The sequence below is a fragment of the Muscardinus avellanarius genome (assembly GCF_963383645.1).
Source record: "Muscardinus avellanarius genome assembly, chromosome: 15".
NCBI classification, from domain to species: domain Eukaryota; kingdom Metazoa; phylum Chordata; class Mammalia; order Rodentia; family Gliridae; genus Muscardinus; species Muscardinus avellanarius.
In genome coordinates this window covers 88,840,196-88,866,773 of record NC_137801.1, presented here as the reverse complement: position 1 = coordinate 88,866,773, position 26,578 = coordinate 88,840,196, and the positions used below count along the sequence as shown (strand labels likewise).

Genomic DNA, 26,578 nt, shown 5'->3' with positions numbered 1-26,578 from the left:
AGGCTGGGATTACAAGCGTGCCCACCACGCCTGGCTCTTTTCTGCAACATCTTGATGGTTGAGACAGAAGGATTGAATATTCAAGGCCAGCCTCAACAACTTAGTGAGACTCTGTTTCAAAATAAATTTTGTGTGGTTTTAGGGCTGGAACCCAGGGGCATTCAACCTCCTTGCTACACCCCCTGCCCTATTTTTTATTCTTTATTTAGAAACAGGGTCTCACTGAGTTGCAGAGGGCCTAAGTAGCTGAGGCTGTCCATGAACCATGATCCTCGTCTCAGCCTCCTGAATGCTGGGATTACAAGCGTGGCCACCACGCCTGGCTTTAAATTTTCTTTTTAAAAGGGCTGAATTAGCCGAGCATGGTGGCGCATGCTTGTGATCCCAGCATTTGAGAGGCTGAGACAGGAAGATCACAGTTCTTGGACAGCCACAGCTAGTGAGGCCCTCTGCAACTCAGTGAGACCCTGTTTCAAAATAAAGAATAAAAAACAGGGCTGGGGGTGTAGCTCAGAAGTAGAATGCCCCTGGGTCTCATCCCCAGCACTGTGAAAAGTAAGTTAGGGGCCTCCAGGGCCAAATGGCAGTCTGTGTGGGGAACCCTGAGACCAGGCTGTGGGGGGGCTGGCCAGGCACTGACGGAGGTGTCAGGCGCCGGTGCTCCCTGGCGCTCAGCGAGTCACCGCTGTGCACCTGCTCCAAGGCTGGCCAGGGCAAGTTTTGCTTTCCTAGAAGCCTGCGATTTCCAGGCTGCTGAGACGGTCAGGCCAGAGCAAACAGCGAGTGTGGACTCAGTGTCAGGATAATGCAAGGTAAAGGAAAGTGAAACTGTGCCCAGGACCGGCCGTGTCTGGTGTCTGCTGGGAGCAGGAAGCCAGCCGGCTGCGGAGCTGCGTGGGGCTTTCCAGGGCCAGGACTCCTTGGTCCGCATGACTTCCAGACCCGCTTCCTGCCAGACCACGGAGAGGGAGATTCAGCGTGAGGAACAAGCCCTCCGCAGAGACGGGGTACAGCTCAGAGGTAGAGTCGCCGAGTGTTCAGTCCTGAAGCAGCACATACACGCACAGAACACTTTGAGTGAAACACATTAAACACGGCGGTTGCCCGGTAGGGAACGGGAAGGGGAGCTGAGGCCAACTGTGTATAAATATATCAATGCAACAGGAGATGGCCTTGCATGGAGCAGTAATGATAAATCAGTCAATAAAAATTTACTTACTAATCTCATACCATATGTAACCCTTAACCTGATAGTAAATTGTGTTTATTGCAGGAAATGGTACTCTTGAATATGTGATAAAAATGCTCATCTTTTACAGTCTGTGTGTGTGGGACTGGGAATGGAACCCAGGGCACTCTACCTCTGAGCTGCACCCCCAGCCCTATTTTATTCTTATTTTTAAACAGGGTCTCACTGAGTTGCTGGCTGGACACCTATGTCCTCCTATCTCAGCCTCCCAAATACTGGGACCACAGGTATGTGCCGCCATGCCCAGCTTGTGAGACCCTATTTTAAAGTTTAAAAAAATTAGCCAGGTGTGGTGGCACATGCCTGTAATTCTAGTGCTTGGGAGATAGGAGAATCATAGGTTCACAGATGGCCTCTGAAACTTAGTGAAACCCTGTTTCAAAATAAGCAGTCAATGCCAGGTGTGATGGCGCACGCTTGTAATCCCAGCATTTGGGAGGCTGAGACATGAGGATCGTGGTTCATGGACAGCTTCAACTACTTAGTGAGGGCTTATGCAACTCAGTGAGACCTTTTTTTTTTCCCCCAAAACAAAGACTAAAAAATAGGGCTGGGGGTGTAGCTCAGAGGTAGAATGCCCCTGGGTTCCATCCCCAGCCCCCCTCCCCCCAAAAAACCCCAGTCAAATAGGGCTGGGGATATAGGTCAGAAGTAGAACACGCCTAGGTTCTACAAAAATAAAAACAAATAACATAATAAATAAAAAATCAAATAGGACTGGGGTGTAACCCAGAGGTAGGATGGCCTTTGATCCAATCCCCAGTAAAACACAGAGATAAACAAAGTTCAGTGAATTTCTTTGTGGTGCTGGGGATGGAATCCAAGGGCGTTCTACCTCCGAACTATACCACCAGCCCCTCCCTCCCTTTCTCTTTCTTTTCTACCTACCTACCTATCTATCTTTTATTTATTTTCATTCTTTTGTGGTACTGGGGACTGAACCCAGGGGCATTCTACCTCCTAGTCACATATACAGTCCTTTTTTTTATTTTTTTATTTTTTTACTGGTGGTACTGGGGTTTCTGGAAACCCTTCTACCTACAGGCTACAGTACCAGATCTATTTTTTATATTTTATTTGGAAACAGGGGCTCTTAAGCCAGCAAAGCCTGACTTCGAACCTGCGCGATCCTCCTGTCTCTGCCTCCCAAGCGCAGGGATTACAAGTGTGCGCCACCACACCCGGCCTTTTCTCTTTATTTTAAAACAGGGTCTCACTAAGTTGCAGAGGGGCTCACTAAGTTGCTGAGGCTGGCCTTGAATCTGCGATCCTCTTGTCTCAGCCTCCCAAGCACAGGGATTACAAGTGTGCACCACCACGCCTGGCCATCCAAACTATTAAGGGCACGGCGACCATGTGGTGGGAGTGAGCTCACGGCTGGCAGTGGGCAGGTGCGGCTCCGTCCCCACAGGCTTCCTCGGACACTGCTGCCCCTCGCCCTCTGGATGCAGCAGAGGGAAATGCTTTGGAGACGAGACTCAGCCGTGAGAGGCAGATGCGGGCAGGCCCGGTCAGGACGGAGCAACTTGGCCCAGCACCGCAGCCTTGTTGTGAGCGGCGAGCAGAGCGGCTGGCCAAGCTCTCGCCCTTGCCTGGGCGCAAGGTGGCCGACAGCCACCACCAGCGGCCGTAGCCCCTGCGCCCCCTCTGCCTCAGCGACGTGGGGGGAACGCTGCTCACTGATCCGAGGAGGCTGCGCCGCCGGGGCCAGCGGGCAGGTGCGCTTGGCGGTTCCTAACCCCCCTTCTAGCGGGACTCGGGGCTTCAGACTCTTTTTGTGGTTCTGGGGACAGAGCCAGGGGCACTCGCCTCTGAGCCACACTCACATCGCTGTTTTATTCTTTGAGTCAAGGTTCTGTTAAACTGATGAGGCTGTCCTCCAACCTGACCCTCCTGTTTTAGCCTCCCAAGCACTGGGATGACAGGCGCGTGCCACCTCACAGATCTTTAAGGCAGACCTGATCCAGAAACCTGGACCTCGTGCGCTCTCTCCTGAGGCCCGTGGTCTCACCGTAAGCATCCGCCTCCCACACGTGGCGCGCTGGCCACGGACACACCACGCCCCCAGAGACGAGCCGGCTCTAATGCTGATGCCAAACACCCGGCAGACGCTTGCCAGAGTGGTTTATCTTTACACTATATACACAGGCACAGGCGCAGTGACATCCCCGAGGCACATGGATCAGGCAGCTCTCTAAGAACATCAAGTCCATGGTGAAACACTTTCTTCTTCTGAGTAAAGTGTGGAAATAACAGATCAGTGTGGGAGACTAAAACTACACACAGACGCAAAGATGGGGCTGGCTCTCCGCCCCGCGGAGCCCGGTGCCGGCTCGCAGGCTGCGCTGGGGACGGGGAGGCCGGCACACAGCGGGCCACGAGGAGGCGGGCCTCTGCCGCCCTCCGCCCGGGCTCACTCTCCTTGCCTCACCAGGACGTCGGAAAGATCGTCGGTTCCTTCCAGCTTCAGATTCTAAGGGAAATCGAGACAGACATGGTGACTGAGAAGAGCCAGAAGATAAGCGAGGTGGCCAGCGAGTGGCCACCAGGAATGAGGGCGCCACGACCGAGTACCCTGTAAAGAACAGTAGGGTTTGATGCCAAGGCTGGCTCCCAGCCCTTGCCAGCTGCATGAACAAAGCAGTCTCCCCGGCTCTGGTTCCGGCCACAGTGGCCCTCCATGGGGCCTGAGCTGGCCACCGCCCTGTGGGGGCTGGGGGCGGGCGAGGCCAGCAGGAGCCACGGCACATGTGTCCTGACACGTCCACACACATCCCCTCCGGCACCTCCGGGGCGCAAGCCCACCCCACAGTCACATCCTGACAGCTGCGCCCTCCCGCCTCCTGCCCGGCGCCAGGCCTGCACACGTGTCCTGCAGCGGCCCCGCACACTGTCCCCTGCTACAAGCACCAGGGCCTGGGCTTGCTGTGCGGCCCTTGCTGAGATCACCAGGCTCCGGAGGTGGGGGCTCTCTGCTCCTTTAGTAACCCCCCAGCCGCCTAGCTGAGGAGCCTGCCCTTCTGACTCCTGGGCTTTGTTCCCTGTTCATGGTGCCCCCGTCCCGCCCCCACGCTCACCCATTCCAGCCCCCACCCCCCATCCCCGCCTAAGGGCCTTGGCTCTGGCACTGGGGGCTCCAGCTCCCCCAAAGTAAAAGCACCTCCTGTTCCCCGGCTGCGGAGCCGGGACCCAGCGCCATTCCACTGTCTACAGTCTTTGGTATTCCCACGGCTAGTCAACGCCAGCGGCTGCTCAGGTACGTCAAGAGCCTGGGTGAAGGCTAAAGTGTGCGGCACTGTGCGAGTCACTGCATTCAAGATCTCTCACGCCCGAGGACCTGGCGGGAGGCCCTAAGCCGCAGGAGGGGGGCAAGGCGTGCCCGTGTTGACCCCAATTACCTACCTTTTCATTGGCTAAATGCAGGAGACAGGCGAAAGCCAGAGGTATAGAGAGGTTCTGGGCCATGACAGGGGGCAGGCTGGAAAGAGAGGGGCGAGTATTTAGAAGGCCCCGCAACCCCAAGAACAAAGGCTCTTGCATCAAGCGTGAGCAGTAGAAGCAAGGTCTATCTACACTAACGAGAACAAATGCTTGGGCTGCATCGAGTGGCAGGGCGTTCCAGGTTCCTATGTAGAAGCAACACACCTCCTACTCCACTCCAGCCACCTGGTCACGGGAAGCAGGCCCTGAGGCTTCCCGCAAGCAGCCACCAAGCACTCCCCGCGGCCCCTGGGAGACAGCGCCCCCTGCTGCCCGCGGCCGCCAGCACACACCTTTTCTGCAGGTCCTTCGAGAGGCCGCTGAGCATCTTCTCAGCCACTTTGGTGGCGACCCCTTCTTTTCCAGCATCACTGTGGTCTGCCTAACAGAAAAACCGTGTGCAAAGGTCAGGTGGGTAAGGGCGGTTCACTTTTTTTTTTAAGTAGTGGGGATCAAATCTAACTTGCACATGCTAGACAAACATTCTACTACTGAGCTACATTATGTACCCAACCGTTTTTATTTTAATTTTCCAATTTTGTTTCTTTATTTTGGTACGGGGGTTTGAACCCGGGGGGGGGGGGGGGGGTCCTGCCTCTAAGCCATACTCTCAGCACCTCCCCCCTTTTGTTGCAGGTTTGGAGATGGAACCCAGGAGCATTCGACCTCTGAGCTACACCCCCTGCCCTTTTATTCTTTATTTTGAAACAGGGTCTCACTGAGTTGGGGAGGGCCTCACTAAGTAGCTGAGGCTGTCCGTGAACCGCGGTCCTCTGGTCTCAGCCTCCCGAGTGCTGAGATGACAAGTGTGTGCCACCACGCCCGGCTCAACCCTCCCCCTTTTTTACTGTGGTACCGGGGATGGAACCCAGGGGTATTCTACCTCTGAGATACACCCCCAGCCCTATTTTTTATTCTTTATTTTGAAACAAGGTCTTACTAAGTTTCAGAGGGCCTAACTGGCTGCAAGCCTGCGATCCTCCTGTCTTAGTTTCCCAAGTACAGGGATTACAAGCATGTGCCAGCACGCCCAGCTTCCCAATCCTTTTAATTTTTATGTTGAGAAGGGTCTCACAAATGTGCTACTATGCCCGGATTCCCAGCCCCTTAAAACAGTTTTCTCTCTATTTTAAAACAGCCTCACTAACTTGCTGAGGCTGGTCTCGAACCTGAAACTAACAGTCCAAGGAGAGAGAGACAGGCAGAATACTCACGTTTCTACTGCTCGCTCAGCGTGAAGGCATCCCCTAAGCAGAAGTGTTAGCTCAAGCCAGGAGTGGTGGCGCACACTTACAATCCCAGTACTTGGGAGGACTGCAGGGTTGAGGCCAGCCTCAGCAAGTTAGTCTGGCCCTGTTTTATTTCTTGTGGTACTGAGGATGGGACCCAGTTGCAAAGGACTTCTTGTGGTACTGAGGATGGTCTAAGTTGCAAAGGACTTCACTAAGTAGCTGAGGATGGCCAAGAACCACGATCGATCTCCTGTCCCAGCCTCCCAAGTACTAGGATTACCAGTGTGCGCCACCACACCCAGCTGACCCTATTTTAAAATAACAAAATAAGCCAGGCATGATGGCGCACAATTGTAATCCCAGCACGTGATTACTTAGTGAGGTCCTTTGCAACTCAGAGACCCTGTTTCCAAATAAAGAATAAAAATGAGGGCTGGGGGTGCAGCTCAGAGGTAGAATGCCTCTGGGTTCAACCTTCAGCACCAAAAATAAAAAACAAAGCAGCAAAAATAACAAAAACTTCAGCTTTCCCGAGAGGGCGTTTTTCCACCTCAACCACCAGCAGTGACTAAGTACTCCAGGTTTTCCTAAGTCCTCGAAGCAAGTGGCAGGGAGACGTCTGGCCTGCAGGCGTGATCACCCGCAGGCCGGCGGTGACCTGGCCATCCGCGCCCCGGCGCCTCCTGTGCTCTGAACGTGTAGCGTCTGGGAGCCGCCCCCCCCCCCCGCACCTCTGCGCCTGCTTCCTTTCTGGAGAACTCCGTCAGCAAACTCCACATGCTCTGCTTCAGCCTTTTCATGTCCATCCTTTTGGCAGTCTTGGCATAGTGGATTTCGATCTTATTTACCTACAGTAGACATACGACAATGTAAAACTAAGCAGAAGAAAACACGTTTACAACGAGGCTGCGGCAGGAGGACCACAAGCTCAAGGCCAGCCGGGTGACATAGTAAGACCCTGTCTCCAAACAAAAACAAGAAAACACGCTTTACCAGCAAAGCCCTGGAAAAACAAGTCTGATGTTTGAATAAAGAAGGAACCTGCCGGCAGGGCGGCACACACCTGGAATCCCAGTACTTGGGAGGCTGGGACAGGAGGACTGAAGGCTCAAGGCCAGTCTCAGCAACTTAGCAAAATCCTGTTTCAAAATAAAAAAACAGGCAGCCGAATGTGATGGCACTTATAATCCCAGCACTTGGGAGGCTGAGACAGGAGGATCCGGGTTCACGGCCAGCCTCAACTACGTAGGCCCTTTGCAAATCAGTGAGACCCTATTTCAAAAAATAATTTAAAAAATAGGGCTGGGGGCATAGCTCAGAGATAGAATGCCCCTAGGTTCCATTCCTAGTACTGCAAAAATAAATAAAATAAATAAATAAATAAATAAAAATAAAAAACAGACCGAGTGTGATGGTATAGGCTTGTAATCCAAGTACTTGAGGCTGACACAGGAGGATCGCAGGTTCACGGCTCGTCTCAGAAACTTAGTGAGGCCCTCTGCAACTTAGTGAGACTGTTTCAAAATATAAAATTGGAACCAGGTGTGGTGGCCCACGTTTGTAATCTCAGTACTTAAGAGGCTGAGACAGGAGGATCACACAGGTTCGAGGCCAGCCTCAGCTGCTTAGTGAGGCTCTCAGCAACTTAGTGAGACCGTTTCCAAATAAAGTATAAAATAGGTCTGGGAGTATAACCCGGAGGTAGAAAAGCCCCTGGGTTCCAACCTCAGTACCACCACCAAATAAAATAAATAAATAAATTAATTAATTAATTAAAAACCAAAACCAGGCTGGGGGTGTAGCTCAGTACCAAAAGGAAAAAAAAATATCTTTGGAAAAAGATTTCAGTTCTACACAAATCTAATTAGCATCAACTCACTTCTACAACCCTATTTAAGCCTAAACCATTTTGAGAACAGGGTTAAAGTTGAAAATAGCAACAAAAATAACATTAAGCCACGGCCCGCCGCTCCTCACCTTCTGAGGCTCGGCCACCAGCTCCGACTCCCCGTAGGTCGTGATGTCTGCTCCCTGGCCCTCAGAAGCGTCGCCGTTCTGTGCTGTCTTAGGCGTGTGACAAGGAAGAGATGTGAGGTCAAATGTCCCAGTTGGTCCCACAAACAAGTCGCCCGACTCTTCATAATCGCTGTCTGCAGCCTGTGTGAGGAAAGCTCTTCAGGTTTGGGGGTAGCTGTCGGGGGTTAAAACACACCTCCAAACAGCGTCCACGTGGGCAGAGCAAGAGGGGGAGGCCCAGACTTGGCTGAGTCATACCAGGACAGACCCGACTAGGGCGTTTTGTTATCCCCCCTAAGGCCTCCAAATCAGAAGTGAAAGGAATTTGATCATCGTGGCAGCCACGGTGTCCCCTTTGGCATTTATTTATTTATTTATTTATTTATTTATTTATTTATTGGTACTGGGGTTCCTGGAAGCCCTTCTACCTCCAGGCTACACTCCCAGACCTATCTTTTTATATTTTATTTGGAAACAGGGTCTCTTAAGCCAGCACAGCTGGCTTCGAACCTGCGCGATCCTCCTGTCTCTGCCTCCCAAGTGTGGGGATTACAAGTGTGTGCCACCACGCCCGGCCCCTTTGGCTTTTAAACTTAGGATTTCATATTGTGTGTGTGTGTGCGCGCACGCGCGCGCACACACGTCTACAGTGCTGGAAATGGAACCCAGGGGCATTCTACCTCCAGGCTACACCCCAGCACTATTTTTTATTTTGAAGCAGGGCCTAACTGAGTTGCAGAGGGCTAAGTTGCTGAGGCTGGCCTCGAACCTGTGATCCTCTCTCAGCCTCCCAGTGCTGTGATCACAAGCGTGCCCACCACGCCCGGCTAGGGTTTCATTTTACAAAAACCATTTCTGCAATACTGGGGACATGACCTGCATCCCCAACAGCACAGGAGAGGGACAGTGTGGCTCCACGCGAGGGCCTGGCGGCACACCCTGTGCTGGCTCTCCAGCACCCGTACTGAGGGGGGCGGAGGGAAGAAGGCAGCCTTGCTGAGAACTCGGGAGCAAGGGCCCAGGCCCACCTGCAGTCCAGGGCAAAAGTCGGAGGTGTCATTAGGGTTGTTGTAATCATAGTCTCCGATTTCCTCGTAATGCTCAGTCTCCACCTTCTGACCCTGGGCCATCTTAAGGAGCTAAAATAAAAGCGAGAACAAATCAAAACACAGTCTGTTGAAAAGCAGCTAATGAACTAGGTTTGGGACACAAAGCTGGTTCCATCCATCTCCTGGAATTCTGCAGTGTTAGGTTGGACGGGCCCTGACACACCACCCTGGCCAACCCACGACCAGCTGCGCAAGCCAGGCGGGGAGCAGAGCTCAGAGCTCCCCTCCTCCCCAGTCAGCCGGAACAGCTCCATTTCTCATTTGCAATTATGTCTCTTGCACAGTTTAATTTGAAAAGTGCTCTACAGTAATATCAAAGCTGAAGCCAGACATGGTGGTGCACGACTGTGATCACAGTACTTGAGGCTGAGATGGGAGGATCAGGATTGCAGGTTAGAGGACAGCCTCAGCAAGCAGTCTCCCAGCAACCAAGCAAGACCATTCACAGCAAGCCAACGCAAGGTAGAGGGTGCGGCTCGGGTAGACTGCTCCAGGCTCAACCCCAGCCTGCGACCCTACAGAACAAAGCTGGAAACCCCGGCCGGCAACCTTCCGAGAAGTGAACTTGCTGCGCTCAAACAATTCTGACAGAAATCCACTCCCTTAGCTTACAGGCAACGTGGCTTGCTCCTGGAGGCCAGCCACTGCTCCCTACACGGATCAGGGAGAAGCGTCCAGCTCTCTCCCCTACTTATGCCCACGGCTCCTGGCTCAGTCTTCCAGAACCTCACAGAACTATGCCCTTTTTTTAAATAATAGAGGTTGAACCTAGGAGCATTCCACCTCCAGGCTATCCCCCGCCCTATTCTTTACTTTGAAACAGGGCTTTGCTGAGATGCTGAGGTCTCACTGTTACTGAGGCTGGCCAGGAGCCCTTGATCCTGTCTTAGCCTTCCAAGTACTGGTGTTACAGGCATGTGCCACCATGCCCAGCTGTGTCTCCTCTTTTGAGAATACCCGTTGACCATATCCTTCCCAGCCTTTGCTAGTTCTTTACCTGTGGTTTTTACCTGGGATATGTAACCCTGATGTTAGAAAATTGTTAGAGGTATGTTCAGTGTACAAGCGCACATTGAATATTTTAATACGAGTCTATACTTCAAAACACCCTTCAAAATTTACCATGTTCTTGTAATCTAAGCCCAAAAATAACATTAAAAGTAAACACTTCCTAGCCGGGCGTGGTGGCGCACGCTTGTAATCCCCGCGCTTGGGAGGCAGAGACAGGAGGATCGCGCAGGTTCGAAGCTAGCCCCGCGCGCTGGCTTAGGAGACCCTGTTTCCAAATAAAAAATGCAAAAATAGGTCTGGGAGTGTAGCCCGGAGGTAGAAGGGCTTCCAGGAACCCCAGTACCACCAAAAAAAAAAAAAAAAAAGTAAACACTTCCTGAGTTAAGAAATCCCCTCCCACCCTGTAATTGGGACATTGAGACAGGAAGACCACAGGTTCAAGGGGAATTTCAGCAATGTAGTGAGATCTCGGCAACTTAGCTGTTTCAAAACAAAACAAAAAGGGGTAGGAGTGTAGCTCAGGGGCTGAATGCCCTGCATTCACTCCCCAGTGACAGAGAGAAGACAGACACAGAGGAATGGCCTGCTGCCTTCTACTGCGCCCTGCACGAGAAGCCTTCTAAGTCCCTCCGCATTCTTAGCACTCCTGCGGGCACAGGCTGGCTGCGGGCACAGGCTGGCCGGCCTCGCTGGACTCCAGTGTGTGCTTTTCCCGTACAGTCCTGCTGGACTCTGAGAGCCCTGCGGCTCAGCTGCCTGGCAGCTCTGCAACACACAGCGCTGTTGACTCCTGAGGATAAGCAGGAGCACAAGTTCTTTCCTCCATCAGGAACAATTACGGAGAAAACTGAGACCAACAAACAAGGCCCTGGACCGCAATGACCTTCTACACCTTCCCTCTGAATACGCCATTACCACGTGGCCGTGTTACTAGGGGCGTGCGCAGCCACCCGCCCGCTCCAGCCTGGCTGGCTTGGTCCACAGGCCCCGCCCATGCTCTGAGCACAGCAAGCTGCGGCTGGGCCCTAGCCAGGGTCAACACAGCCACCGTCCACCACCGCTTGGACTCTGCGGCTCCGCCTGGGTTACAAGAGCATCTATTAAGTGAGCGATCAGCAAGAAAGACAGCTGGTCGCTCTGGTGTCTGCTATTCTGTGGTACTGGGGACGGAACCCAGGGGCACTCTACCTCCAAGCTTCACCCTTAGCCCTTGCTAGCTTTTATTTTGAGACAGAGTTGCCGAGGCAGGCTGCAATCCTCCTGTCTCAGTGGCCTAAGCACTGGAATTATAGGCCTGTGTCACCATGCCCAGCTTTGTGGTTGTTGTTTTTTTTTTGCGGGTTTGGGGATGGAACCCAGGGGCATTTGACCTCTGAGCTACACCCCCTGCCCTATTTTTTATTCTTTATTCTTGAAACCGGGTCTCACTGAGTTGCAGAGGGCCTAAGTAGCTGAGGCTGTCCTTGAACCGTGATCCTCTGGTCTCAGCCTCCCGAATGCTGGAATTACAAGTGTGCGCCACCACGCCCGGCTTTGTGGTTGACTTATAAAACTGGAATGAGATATCAGTGTATCGGGGACATATCTATCAAGAAACAGAGACGAGGGGATGACAGACAGTTTGTGTGAGTGACCCCAGAGCAGGCCAGCAGAAGCGCAGGCGTGCCAACCACAGGAGTCACAGGCGAAGGGCGCAGTGGACTTGGTGCGGGGCCACAGGCGGCCCGAGTGCTCCTCAGACGTCTCCCCGGGAGCTGGGCGGCTGCACAGCACCGGGAGCTTCCTGCGGAGCGGCCCGGGTGGCATGACGGCCTTGTTTCTAAACCAAGGTCTGAGCGGCCATGTGGACTGTCTAAGGCACCTGCTGGTGAATCCACAACTCAACGAAAAAGTGTGAGAATCAAGAAGCAACTAAAATTTGCTGAAATCGCCCGAGGCTTCTCCTGTGCTTAGAGCCAGGAGTCTCGAGCCCCGAGACTTTGGGGTGCATCCACCCTGCACGTGCCCCTCTGGCCCTGCCTTGCCCCTCTCTTCGCCCCACAATCCCCCAGCTAACATATCCCTCCTCGTGCCTCCCCCACCTAGGTGCTGCCCAACAGTCCTGCTGCTAGTGCCCAGGTGCCACGTGTGCCGCCTTCAGGCTCCAGGGCAGCCTGGGACTGGCCTTACCCCGAGGCCTGGTTTGAGATGAAGCTGGACGAGGGCATCGACATCATAGTGGAAGTCTGGAGGCAGGGTGGTAGCTCTCCAGTGCTGGTTCTCCAGAGTAGATTTGCTCAGCGTTGTAGCAGCCTATTGTTAAATAAACAGCACTCGTTAGGGTTCTTTTCTTGTGTATGTAGCACTAGGGATTAAATCCAGGGACATTCTACCTCCAAGCTACACCCCCAGGCCTATTTTTTATTCATTATTTTGGAACAGGGTCTCACTAAGTAGCTGAAGCTAGCCGCGAACCAGGGATCCTCCTGTCTTAGCCTCCTAAGTACTGGGATTACAAGTGTGGGCCATCACACCCAACCCTTCTTATCTTTTATTTTAAAATAGGGCCCCAATAAGTTGCTGAGGCTGGCCTCACAAAGTTCTCTTGCCTCAGCCTCCCATGTGCTGAGATTACAGGCAGGCGCCACCATGCCCGGGTAGGCATTTTTATTAATCTTGGTCAAATGGATCTTAGGAAGGGTTAGCATAGCATCAGACTACCATTAGAGACCCTACAGTGAGTTTGCTAGATATCAATATCCTCCTTGCTCTAAACTAAATTCTTTTTTCTTTTGTGGTATTGAACCCAGGGGCATTCTGTCTCCCAGCTATACCTCCAGACACTTATATTTCTTATTTGGAGGCAGGGTCTAAGTGGCTGAAAGCCTTGCTAAGTTGCAGAGGCAGGCCTTGAACCTACAATCCTCCTGTATCAACCTCCCAGATATTGGGATTACAGGTGTGTACCACCTGCCTGCTAACCTGAGACACACACACACACACACACACTCTCTCTCTCTCTCTCTCTCTCTCTCTCTCTCTCTCTCTCTCTCTCTCTCTCTCTCAGGTACTGAAGGTTGAACCCTGAGGTATTCCACCTCCAAGTTGCATGCCCAGTCCTTTTTATTTTGAAACGAGGTCTCAGTAAATTGCTGAGGCTGTCCTCAAACCTGCACCCTCCCGCCCCAGTCTCCCAAGTGCTGAGGTTACAGGCATGCGCCACCATGCCCGCTGACCTTATTTCTTCCTACCACTGAGTCTGGGACTATTTCTCAACAGTTCTTTAGGGAACAAGAGAGAACGAAACCATCCATTTCTCTAACAGCTACAGTGACAACAATTTTTTCAAAATCACACCTGAAAAGGAAAGGAGTGCAAAGAATAAAACAAGAGTGCAGAGCCGGACAGGTGGCACACATCTGTAATCCCAGTCCTTAGGAGGCTGAGACAGACAGGAGGGCAGTGAGTTTGAGGCTAGCCTCAGAAACTTAGCAAGACCCTGTTTCCCTGTGTTCAAACTAAAAAATAACAAGGCCTGAGGATGTAGCTTAGTGGTAGAACAGGAATTCAACCTCCAGTACAAAAAGAAAAAAAAAGTTAAGAAAGCACAAATGCTAATAAACCCTGCACAGACCTTTGTGTTTCGAAAATATACATCAAAATCAGTATCTTCATCAAAGTCGATTTGGAAATCTTTCTTGGCACTCTTCTTCCTGTTCTCCGACTGGGAGACAGTGTCTTCTGCAAAAACAAGCCAGGGGAGGAGGAAGTCACCACCACTCGCCCCGGTGGCCTCCCCACCCGCCTCTCAAGGTTCTCTGACCACATCTGCGGCTGACAAGACGGCCAGACCACACCTCGTTCCCGCCCTACCCTTCAAAGAATCACATCAAAAGTGTACGCCACGTCTTTCCTTTCAAAGCCAGAAGGCCAAACACATAGGCTGGCAGAGCCTCGGAGGCCGCCTGGCACAGTAACCCAGGGCAGCCTCCCAGCCAGGCCACCCACACCGGCAGTTTGAAGCCACTTTGTGCGGTGCTGGCAAGCCTGTCAGTGCTGAGCCCAGCCCTCGGCCTCGGCCAGCTACTGACAGGCTGCGCCCCGTGCTAAGTTCCATCTACGAGTACGTACGTTTGTGGCGCGGCCTAAAGCGCCAGTGATCTGGGCCGGCCCACATCTTCATGGTCCGGGGACTAAAATAGGAATATTCGCCAGGTTTCATGGAAAGAAGAGGGCACATGGTCCGGATGTCTCCGTCCCCGAGGGAGATCACTTCTTCCCTGTAATCGCAGGAAGCCACGCTTCACCTGTGTCTTACACATAACACAACCCTGTGTTTGCACGCAAAGGAAGCTTGCTGTTGGCGACGCTGCTGACCCATTCCTCCACAAAGAGCAGCGTTTCTAAGACTGTTTCTCTAGAAAACCGCACCGCCAGTACGGGACAGCGCTCCCTAAACCCTGGCCTGGGCTCCCCCCACGGCCTCAGCTGCGCGAGTTCTGCCCTACCTTTGCCAGCCGCCCACTGGGAGGGCGCCAGCAGACACTGCTCGGGGACTCAGACGATGACTGCTATTCCACTTACTCCCCCAAAGTTTTGGGCCCTCACAGTCTGTTAGGTCGCCCAGCCTTCTCAGCTGCCGTGAGGGCAGCCTGGGCTGGGCTCCAGTCTCTTCAGAAGCAGCAGCGCGGACGGCGCTGCCTCTGCTAGGGTCGGTGCCGCTGGACTGCCCTGGGCACAGGGGCCAGGAGACCTGGGCTCTATGCCTGTGCTGAGCCCCTTTAGAACAAGCCCAACAGAGCAAGATGAAAAAGTCTAAAAAGGGCTTTCTATCTATGGAACTTATCTGTGACATCGCCATCGCCATCACACACACACACAAAAGGAATCTGACTGTGTAGTCATAAAATCTTAATTTTAGAAATTAAAACAGACACCAGCCGGGTGTGGTGACGCACACTTGTAAGCCCCGCGCTTGGGAGGCTGAGACAGGAGGATCGCAAAGGTTCAAAGCCAGCCTCAGCTACTTAGTGAGGCTCTCAGCAACTTAGTGAGACCCTGTTTCCAAATAAAATATAAAATAGGTCTGGGAGTATAGCCTGGAGGTAGAAAAGCCCCTGGGTTCCACTCCCAGTTCCACAAAAAAAAAAAAAAAGAAAGAAAGAAAGAAAGGAAGGAAGAAAAAAGAAAAGAAGGAAAAGAGAAGAAAGAAATTAAAACAGACACTGGTGTATTGGCACATGCTTGTAATCCCAGTACTTGGGAGGCTGAGACAGGATTATAGGTTTTGAGGACAACCTCAGCAAGTGAGATTCTCATCAACCTAGTGAGACTGTTTCAGTATAAAACTAAAATGGGAAGCCGGGCATGGTGGTGCACACTTGTAATCCTAGTAACTGGGAGGCTGAGACAGGAGGACTCTAAGTTCAAGGACAGCCTCAGCAAGGAGTGAGACTCATCAACCTAGTGAGACTCTTTCCAAATAAGAAATAAAATCAGTCTGGGGGTGTAGCTCGGAGTTAGAATGTTACTGGGTTCAATCCCCAGTAAAACACACACAGAAATTAAAATACACTAAAAACGCCGGGCACGGTGGCGCACGCTTGTCATCCCAGCACTTGGGAGGCTGAGACAGGAGGATCGCGGTTAGTGGCCAGCCTCAGTTACTTAGTGAGGCCCTCTGCGACTCAATGAGACCCTGTTTCAAAATAAAGAATAAAAAAATAGGGCTAGGGACGTAGCTCAAAGGTAGAATGTCCTAGGTACCATCCCCAGTACCCCCCCCCCCCACACACAATCCACTAAAGAAAAAAAAAGTTTCTAAGACTTGTGCTGTCACAAAACCCAATGTCTCTCCTCTCCTGTGCTGTGAAGCAGCAAACCTGCTACTCTTTGAACCTCAAGGAAGGGAGAGGGCTTCAGGAGCGCCCCACCCAGCATGCGCATGCGCGCCCGGAGTCACGGCAGCTGGGCATCGACAGGCGCGCCCCTCGGGCTTCTTCAACTCCAGGCACCAACAAAGCCTTCACACACGCTGTGCAGCAGGCGTCTGCGCCCACTATGCCACTCAAAGGCTGACCCGTCCAGCCCACCTGTCCTCAAGTCTGCCCCTCCTAGCGTCTCCAGCCCTCCAGGGCGCCTTCTCTATTCCCTGCCCACTATCACAGGCCCTCCTGCCCTGGCTTGGCTGAGTCCTGCTGTGCCTACATAAGCAAGCTAAAGGGTGCTGCCCAGCTGGCTCTGTAGCACCCGCTCGGCACACAGCCCTCAAGGGAGGGTCCGCTAGGTGGCGCAGCCCCTGCAGAGGTACCCTCAGGGGCGGCCGGGGCGGCACCAGTGCTCAGCACCACTGCTGTGTTGCTGGCCATGCCGTCCACCCAGCACCGATCTCCCAGCTGCGCAGCACCCACTGTGTGCAGCACCCACTGTGTGCAGCCAGGACAGCCTGCCCACCGGCTCAGCTCTGGGGCTGCTCCCTCATACATCACACGAGAATGACAGGGCCTGGGTCAAAGGCTGAGCAAGGGTTGGGTGATCGTGTTTTATACATTATACAAATAATGTAAAATAACACGTGCCAGGCACAAGTTGCTAAATACGTAGGAGTTATTCTAATGTCACCTAAGCCCAAACCTTCATTTTATGGATAAGATAAAAACAAGACCCAGCAGGGCAAGGACACTGGCCACAGTCCCTGGCTGGCCCAGGGCTGGTCCAGTCCAAACACGACTGATCTGGGAACAGCCAGTCTCGTGCAGAGGAAGGAGACTTCAGGGTAAACAAAACTCCAGAGCAAGCCGCGGCTTCCTGCCCTGACCCAGGGTGGGACAGAGCCCAAGGCTGGGCGCACAGCAAGGACAGAAAGACGCGCTATGGCACCAGCACAAGACACGTCCGCAGCAGAAGCAGCTGCTGAGCACTCACTGTGGACGGGCAGCTCCTCTCCACCCAGGAGACGCCGCCCAGAGCGCCCCGCCATGCTGCCGCCTCTTGGAAGAACCACGGCGAGCTAAGCCGCCATGTCCCAGCGGGGCTGCCGGCCCGGTAGGCACTTTCACCCGGAGTGCCCAAGATCCCTGCTTGGATTCTAAGAGACGTGAGCGGTTTAACCTCTTGCCACGTGGACAGACAATGGAGCACAAGCGAGAATCTCCGTCTTAGACACTCCTGAAGGGGGTTTGCTGAGTGGGAACTAAACTGAACAGCGCCTAAGGCTTTATCCAAACTACATCAGCTTGGCAGTCCCAGCCCCAAGCTCACAGAGCTGCAGTCACAGATCTCATGGAACCAATCTACCCAGATCCACACGAGACCCCTGGTGGCCCTAGACACTTGAGCAAGGGCTGTAAGACCCGCCTCCCAGTCACACTCACGATTACAATTCTTATGCCAGGCGCAGTGGCACACCCGTGTTAGCCCAGTCCTTGGGAGGCTGAGACAGGAGGATGGCAGGCTTTCAGCCAGCCTCAGCTACTCAGTGAGGCCCTCTGCAACTTAGTGAGACCCTGTTTAGGATAAAGAATTAAAAATAGGGTGGGGGAGCCGGGTGTGGTGGCGCACGCTTGTAATCCCAGTATTTGGGAGGCTGAGACTGGAGGATCGCAGTTCGCAGACAGCCTCAGCTATTTAGTGAAGCACTCCGCAACTTAGTGAGACCCTGTTTCAGAATAAAGAATAAAATAGGGCAGGGGGTATAGCTCGGAGGTCAGATGCCCCAAAGTTCCAACCCCAGACCTGCAAAAAAAAAAAAAAGGGTCGGGGTGTAGCTCACACATAGTATGCCCTGGATTCAATCTTCAGTAGCCCAAGAACAAAAACAATTCTTATCCATTAAGCACATACATATAGCAAAGGGAACCAGGCCTCAGTGTTTAGGCTGCTGTCTGGTTTTCTTGCTGGGGCTTGAACTCAGGGCATTCTACCTCTGTTACGCCCAGCATCCTTTTTATTGTATTGAAACAGGGTCTAGTTACTAGGTTTCTCAAAGTCTTGCTATGTGGCTGAGGCTGTCCTTGAACTCACAACCCTCCCATCTCAGCTTCCCAAGTACTGAGATTACAAGCGTGTGCCACCACGCCCACCACGCCTGGCTAGCTCAGTGTTTTATGCCACTCGCTCGGGTAATCAAAACCTGAAACTGCTGAGACCCCTGCCCCTGGCCTCCCTGGGTTGCAGCTGTGCGGTGGCGCTCACTCCCCGGCCTGCACAGCCTCCTCTCGGCTTCTTTGTCCCTCAGGCAGGCGAGGCTTTCCTCTGGAAGCAGCACCTACGCTGCCCCTGCCTGTCACCAGCAGCGATCGAGCCATGGGCAGGCGGAAGCGCCCTGCCGTGCAGGGCGCAGTGGCGCCTGTGCTGGGGAGCTTTGCTAGCCCGAGGCAGTGCTGAGCTTTCCTGACTGCACGAGTCGGCTTTACAACCCACGGGCTGGACACACACGAGGACAGGCACCTGCCCACCCGCCCGCTGTGAGGAAGCGTGGCCCAGGAGCTTACTGCCTGCCCTGCACCTGGCAGGCCTCCTCCCAGCTCCGGAGCTCGCCGGGATCCCCAGCGGCGCTGCAGTCAGGCTGGTCGCTGGCACTGAAGTTGTCCTCCAGGGGCCCATCCAGGAAGTCCCCGCCATCGCTCTCCTCCAACTCAGCGTTGATGTCAAACACCTGCTCGTTCTTCTTAAACTTGTCCACCAGAGCTGACACAGACTGGGCAATAAGAGAGGATGGTCAGCTCCACCCGGGAGGAGCACCTCCCTCAGCCTCCCCAGCCCCGCATCACGCCCTTCCCTCCCAAGCCAGCAGAGGAAGCCGCAGCGGCTTGGGATGAGGCCGCACTGCTGTCAGGCATTGTGTGAAACGAATCGGGATCCGCACCATTAACTGCCCGTTTGGAGAGGTTTTCCATGGAGACCATTTATTTTGGAAGTGTAGTAAGTAGGCTAAAGGGGGCTGTGCTAAAAATACAGAGTGAGCTTTACATACAAGTGCTCCCCAGGGACCTGTGCCAAGGCACTCAACCCCAGCGAGCGGGGCTGCCCCAGCCCGGCAGCAGCCCAGTGCCCAGCGACAGAAGTGCTGGCTTGGGCACGGCGGGGCTACCCTGCTCTGGGTCACAAGGCTGCTTCGGCACACGCTCGGCTGTAGAACGAACAGGCCTGCTGGTTCCGCATTTTTATCCCCAAGGAAGTGCCGAGGGAAGTGTTTTCTATACCCCTGGCCGAGCGGGAATGATGAGTGGTTTTGGTTCCCACGGGCCAGAACAAATTTCAGGCCACCCAGCCGAGACCGCGCGCCCAGAGGTGCCTGGCGCCCTTCCAAGCCCAAAGCCGCCGTACCTCATTATGTGTCTCACTGTCCCACTGCGTGAACTGGAAGCCAGCCAGGGCAGGGCAGAGCGGGCGGTCCTCCACACACTGCTGCAAGGGAGCTGGAGAGGCGGCAAGGCCGCAGAGGTGAGGGTGGCCCGGCCCAGGCCCTCAGGATGACGGCACAGCGGGGGGCCAAACCTCCTCGCTGCTCTCCGCCAGGCTGCGTCCTGGCAGTGAGCAGAAACGGGCACATCGGGCCAGGCCACACCGCAGAGAAGGGACCGCAAGAGAAACCCAGAGCACAGGCACTGGTTCCAAAGTGAACTCGGTGCCCTAGGCCATAGATGGAAAACTACAACACTCCCTCCTAAAAGCACATCAAGAGCCGAGCATGGTGCAGCACACCTGTGATCCCAGCACCTGGATGGCTGGGACAGAAGGAGCGCAGGTGTGAGGCCAGCCTCCGCAACCTAGCGAGACTGTTTCAGAATAATGACAAGATAAGGGCTGGGAGCAAAGCTTGAAGGTGCAATGCCCTGGTCAATACCTAGTAACCCACCCAAACAGACGAAAAAGCGCGCTAAGCATGTAAGCATCGTATCCTGGTACTTATTTTTAATCCCAAACTAAGCTAGCCACACATGACTGACCTCAGGGGATCAGAGCCCCAGCTGGGAGCATAAATGTGGAAAATAGATTAGAACAAAAAAAATTTATTAAGCAAAATGTAGGCAAGAACAGAAAGAATGAGAACAGGTGCTGTACCAGCTGCACGGCCCTGGCCACGGGGAGGACCAACCTCACTCAGCACAGAACAGCCAGGGCGCTGGAACACGCCTGTGCTCCCAGTACTCGACACTAAGACGGGGAATCACAGTTCGACACCGGCCAGCCTCAGCAACTCAGTGAAACCCAATTTCAAAATGAAAAATAGAGCCGGGCGTGGTGGGGCACGCTCGTAATCCCTGCGCTTGGGAGGCTGAGGCAGGAGGATCGCGCAGGTTCGAAGCCAGCCTCAGCTGGCTTAAGAGACCCTGTTTCCAAATAAAATAAAAAATAGGTCTGAGAGTATAGCCTGGAGGTAGAAGGCCCCTGGGTTCCATCTCCAGTACCACCAAAAAATAAAAATAAAAAATGAAAGATACAAGCTGGACATGGCGGCACACACCTGCGATCCCAGTACTTGGGAGGCTGAAAACAGGAGGATGGCAGGTTGCAGCCAGCCTCGGCTACTTAGTGAGTTCCTCCACCACTCAGTGAGACCTTATTTCAAAACAAAAATTAAAGTATAGGGCTGGGTTTGTAGCTTGCAGATAGAATGCCCCTGGGTTCAATCCCCAGTACTGGATAAAAAAAAAGCTTCATAAAACAATGGGCTATTGTAGCCACGGCTCAAGAGCCCTGGCGATGGCGCACTTTGTACTACCTTTCAAGTCTGTCATCTCTACCAAGCCCAGGTCCGGCAGCGCGAGAGGCTCTCCTGTGGAGAGGGCCTGGACGTCGGCAGGGAAGAGCAGCTCGCTCCTGTAGTCGCTGCAGCGAAGGGTGGAGAGGAACACCCCCGCCGTGCTGCACTCATCGAATGAGGCTGCGGTCTTCTGAAACATGGGGTCCACCTGAAGCAGGACCGGAGACACCCGAGAATTAGGGACACAGCCAGAGGAAAGGCAAGCTCCCATGTGCGGGGTCCTGCTCCCCTGCAGGGGTGCATGGGATGGAAATGTCCGCAGCTGACTGAGCGTGGGAAGGGGCCAACTGATCAGGTAGAATCCCAACGGGAAAGAAAGGCAGTGTGTGGCCAGGTGCTTAAAGGCACCCCACTCAAGAGGCCAGTGTGTGGCTGCGCGCCTGTGCAGTGCCACCTGTCTTCCGGGGCCCTGGACACACAGGCCCCTCCCTCAAGGAGCAGCCCACAAGTCCATTTCTAAGGGCTGTCTCCAAAATGCCCAGCGCAGCAGCTCAAAAAAACCTGTGTAGCCAGGTGTGGTGGTGGACACCTGGAATCCCAGTACAAGGGAGGCTGAGACAGGAGAATCAAAAGCTCAGCAATTTAGAAAGACCCTGTTTTCAAATAAATAAAAATAAAAAATAGTGTTCAGGGTGTAGCTTGGAGGTAGAGTGCCTCTGGGTTCTATCCCCAGCACCACACACATATTAAAAAAAAAAAAAAAAAACCCTGCATGGTGGGGCTAAGTCACAAAGTTGTCTCTTTGGACAGAATTTATTTATTTATTTATTTTAATGCTGGGGATTGAACACAGGGGCATTCTACCTCTGAGCTACCACTCAGAGTGAAGCCGGGCCCCACTCCCGGCCCTGCACACCCGACCTCACCGCTGCCCTGTGCTGCCACACCACGGGCCGTGTACCCCGACCGGCTGTGCGGCCGACCCACAGAAGACCCCACGCTGCCCAGACTGCACTCCATCTGGCTCTGACCGCCCCTCCGCCCCGCAGCTGGTTCTCCCGGGTGAGAGCCTGGCAGTCGCCCGCTCTTTCCGCAAGGCTTCCCGCTGCCGGCATACTCTCCAGAGGTCCCGGCCACTGGCAGCAGCTCTCAGCAGCGCCTCCTCTCGCAGCCCGCTGCCACCAACGAAGCAGGCCGCCAGCCCTCCACTTAGCACAAACTTCCTGCCCTTGCTTCCCTCGCGGCCACCACTGCTCCGCTCAACCTGCCACTCCAGACCACCTCCGGCCCGCGCGCTCGCCCTCCTCCCACTCACTGTGAAAATGGCAAGCCCACGGCAATGTGAGGGCAGAGGCGTGGGGCGCCTCCCTTCTACCCCAACTCCCCAGTGGGTGGCACTCTGCACACCCGCTCTCGTGGCGCACCACTGAGCCTGTGCGTGTGGTACTCAGGACTAAACACAGGAGACTACCTCTGACCTACACCTCCAGCCCAATTCTATCAGTTATTTGGAAACAAGGTCTCACTAGGTTGGTGAGAGTCTCACTACTTGCTGAGGCTGGCCTGGAACTTGGGATCCTCCTGTCTCAGCCTCCCAAGTACTGGGATTACAGGTATGTACCATCATGGCCAATTTAGAATTAATTTTTTTTTTAGTTCATTTTTTTTTAAGAGCTTACCATTTTATTTTATTTTATTTTATTTTATTTTTGGTGGTACTGGGGTTCCTGGAAACCCTTCTACCTCCGGGCTACACTCCCAGACCTCTTTTTACATTTTATATTTGGAAACAGGGTCTCCTAAGCCAGCGCGCGCGGCTGGCTTCGAACCTGCGCGATCCTCCTGTCTCTGCCTCCCAAGCGCGGGGATGACAAGCGTGCGCCACTACGCCCGGCTAAATTTTTTTTTTTTGGGGGGTGGTACTAGGAATGGAACCCAGGGGCCTTCTACCTCTGGGCTACACTCCCAGACCTATTTTTTTATATTTTATTTGGAAACAGGGTCTCTTAAACTAGCTGAGGCTGGCTTCGAACCTGCGCGATCCTCCTGTCTCAGCCTCCCAAGCGCGGGGATTACAAGCGTGCGCTACCACGCCCGGCTTAGAATTAAATTTTTTTAATCAATCCAATTTCTCTGTGTTGGCAATTTCTTTCTACTCAACTATCCTGAAATACGAAGGGGCTCACCACCTTCAGTCTTCATTATAAAGCTAGGGAATGATGATGAAGAGAAACAGCTATATATTTTACTCCCTTAAAGACTAAACAAGCACAAACCAAAGGCGGCTGAGCCGTGCCAAATCTCAGCCCGAGCTTCCTGTGCGCGCGCGTGTGTGTGTGTGGTGCTAGGGGCTGGCCCAGGGCCGTCCACCTCCACACCCTAGCCTTTTATTTCCTGTTGGAAGCAGGGCCCTGCTATATTTCCAAGCATCCTGTTACTTGCGGACCCAGATCCTCCTGTCTCAGCCTCCCAAGTACTGAGACCACAGAGGCGCCGCACGGCGGGCGGGCCAGCCAAGGCTCTGAAGCAGTGCGGGCACACACTCCTGTGGCTTCCCACCTCACACTTGCGCTCCGCCTCGGACACGTTGAGGTTGTTTACGTTCTGCTCGATGGTCTTGTGCGACTGCTTCTTCTTCGGCCTCGGAGCTTTTTTGCTAGTTCCTGCTTCAGTACCACTTCCATCTAAAGAAGAGGAGTAAGATCATGTCCTGCAAAGACTGCTCTGAGGCACGCCACTCAGCTTATTCAGTTCCTCAAAACCCTGAAGAACACTCATAATTTTTTTTTCTTGGTGGTACTGGGGGTGGAACCCAGGGGCTTTCTACCTCCAGGCTATACTCCCAGACCTATTTTATACTTTATTTGGAAACAGGGTCTCACTAAGTTGCTGAGAGCCTCACTAAGTAGCTAAGGCTAGCTTCAAACCTGCTCAATCCTCCTGTCTCAGTCTCAAGTGTGGGGATTACAAGCGTGCGTCACCACGCCCAGCTTTAGCACTCATAATGTTTTTGGTTTTTTTTTTTTTGGTGGTACTGGGGTTTCTGGAAGCCCTTCTACCTCCGGGCTACACTCCCAGACCTATTTTATATTTTTGAGACAGGGTCTCTTAAACCAGCGCGGCTGGCTTTGAACCTGCGCGATCCTCCTGTCTCTGCCTCCCAAGTGCAGGGATTACAAGCGTGCGCCACCATGCCCGGCCTGAGCACTCATAATTTAAACATGAAATTCCCTCAAAACAATGGGCATGTCTGGCTGACAGATAAACTGAATTACCAGACTAAGTATTTGGCGTCTAACACAAGTCAACCTCCAAAGGCCCCCTCCCCCAGCCAGAGGCTCCCTCACTGGTAATGTTGACTCAACTTGCTTAATAGGACCTAAAATTTAGCTAGGTGTTGTGGCACACACTTGTAATCCCGGTACTTGGGAGGCTGAGACTGGAGGATCAAAGATCTGTGGCCAGCCTCAGCTACTTAACAAGACCCTCCACAACTTAGTTAGACCCTGTTCCCGGTAACAAGGGCTTTATCTTCAGTAAAATGAGATAACTTATTTCCTGTGACTTCCTTCCTGGCACACCCTGTAAGAAGCCCGTGGACCCAGGTCCCAGTCCTCGCACCTGCAGCATGGCCCTCCGTATCTTCTGGAGACGGTGCGTCTTTGCCAAGTCCCCCCAGGACTTTGTACACATCAGCGTGGACGGCATCTACACGCACAGCATAGATCTTGGTGCTGGCATCCAGGGTACCCGCAGCCACCTAGTCAAGTGAGCAGAGCTGCATTCATAAAGGTGCAGAGAAAAGTTCCTGCAAAAAATATTTACTTGCCCCAAGGAAAACGCGAAAGCAAGCCCCCAATACTGATGGGGAAGAAACACAACACGTTTTCTCTGTATTTCGTCAAGTGGGAAAGGAAGGTAACGCAGCACGTCTGGCTGGGAAGGCGCTGGTGCTCTTGCAGGGTGCGACTGTGTTACGCTCAGCCGTGGAGAAACCATCATGAATTCAGATGTAAGAGAAAGCGCGCATCTTCTTACTTTGAAGTTGGTTGGCTCGGTGTCCTTCTGTTTAAGGATCTCTGACATGAAGTCAATCAAGTGCAAGCCAAAAGCATTCTTGGTAGTAATTTTCTGAAAACAGGAAGTTGCAGAAAGGTTTATTTTAGCTAGGCTCATGTACATGATGCCACTCTAAACAGAGGAAACTCAGTTTTTATACAGGGCGACTCCATCTCACCCCGATCTCCATTCCCACAAGGAGGGGTGAGAGTCAAACCCACAGGTGGCCCTCCCCCCAGGCCTGGAGGGGCACTCACTGCACAGGCCCGCCCGGCACTGCACAGAAAGGGGCGCAGGCAGGCTGGGAACCGCTGTACCGGGCAGGCAGGCACGAGCCTCACCTCACCTAGAGGGGCCACAGCTGAGCGGCTGGCCGCCCCAGGCACATAGGTGAGAGGAAGCAGAAAGGGCTCCACTCAGGCTGGCCCCCCACACCCACGATTAGCTCCAGGGCCACAGCGTTAGCCCTGGGCCACGCTGCAGCCCTAGAGACTGCCGGGAGGAGGACCAGAGGTCAGAGGCAACAGTGACCAGCACTGACTCGGCGGCTGCCCTGCGTTCTCCACAGAACGAGCGTGCTAGCCCGCGCACCACCATCCCTCCCGAGCCGGCAGATGCTCACGTTTTCAGTGGACAGCTTGATACAGGTGGAGTAATGCTCTGTGATCTGTGTGTTCGTGAACTTAGGGGCTGAAGCCGAAACATCAATATGCCTAAATGGGGAGGAAAGACAAAAGCCTGACAGACCCACACCACAGCACCATGCCGTGCCTGGCCTTTTTTAACACGTGTATCGAGGCCTACATCGGTGTCTCCTCACCGGGGCAGAGTGGAGTGCCAGCGAAGGCCCGCCCCTCTTCACGAGCACACTACCTACACCTGCGAGTGCACCGGCCAGCCACGGCCTCAGTACCTGCGAGTGCACCGGCCAGCCACCGCCTCAGCTCAAGCTCTAACAACGTGCACGTACCGTGCCTCTTCAAAACCCAACACCCAGAATCCCCGAGCCACAGCCCACCGCCAAGCAGCCCGAGGACCAGCCCCGCCCAGCTCACCTGCCGGAGGGGGAGGCCAGCAGGCGAGGCGAGTCTGTGCTGAGCTGCAGGTTGAGGACCCGGGACCGCCTCCGCTGCAGCCGCTCCTTCTCGTCGTCATTCTGAGGGAAGTCCTCCAGGACCGGGGTGCCAGGAGTACTGAGCGGGGCCTTCCTGGGCAGTGGCATCGCAAACGCGCGTTCTGCGGGTGATGAGGCGCCGCAGGGGTGTCCGCCGTTCTCTGAAGACTTGGTCATCGTGGCTGGCGGTGGGGACAAGCATTTACTCAGGGAACCTTCCACAGAACACGCTCTGGCCCTACGGAGGCCTGGCCCTCTCAGCTGGAAGCCCCCGGCCATCCCCGCCCAGATCTCCAACTCGAAGGGCGATGCTAGGACCGCCAACGTTTGGGTTTCTGGTGGAGGGCGACAGGACAAGTGTCCTCTCTGCAGCTACTGAGTGCAAGCACCACCCAGCGAGTAAGAGGGTGGGCGGTGCAGAGCACCTGCCCAGCATGTCCCAGGCCGTGCGTTTGTCCTCTAGCACCCCCAACACACGAGAAGACAAAGTTGCTGCCCAACAGGACACCAGACAAGGGAGCCAGGGCGCTGAGCAAGGGAGAGGCATAAACTGAGTCACCCAGGCTGGCTCTAATCCGGCCCTTGAGGTCTTGGTGGGAGACAGAATGAACTCCCTAGATT

At 53.9% G+C, this 26,578-nt stretch overlaps 1 protein-coding gene across 1 annotated transcript; it reads right to left on the bottom strand.

The window, feature by feature from the left end:
* Positions 1 to 3,662: 3,662 nt before the first annotated feature.
* NCAPH (non-SMC condensin I complex subunit H) lies at positions 3,663 to 26,137 on the bottom strand (the record flags this gene model as incomplete). Its single annotated transcript, XM_080711818.1, has 17 exons — positions 25,899 to 26,137; positions 25,466 to 25,556; positions 24,823 to 24,915; positions 24,406 to 24,544; positions 23,344 to 23,468; positions 20,803 to 20,992; positions 19,404 to 19,495; positions 18,569 to 18,774; positions 14,208 to 14,356; positions 13,711 to 13,817; positions 12,267 to 12,389; positions 9,006 to 9,116; positions 7,939 to 8,118; positions 6,693 to 6,809; positions 5,023 to 5,111; positions 4,652 to 4,727; positions 3,663 to 3,722 (listed from the first exon to the last, which is right to left on the bottom strand). The coding sequence occupies exons 1-17, from the start codon at positions 26,132 to 26,134 to the stop codon at positions 3,663 to 3,665; spliced, it is 2,184 nt and encodes a 727-aa protein (XP_080567944.1). The 5' UTR covers positions 26,135 to 26,137.
* Positions 26,138 to 26,578: the final 441 nt, after the last annotated feature.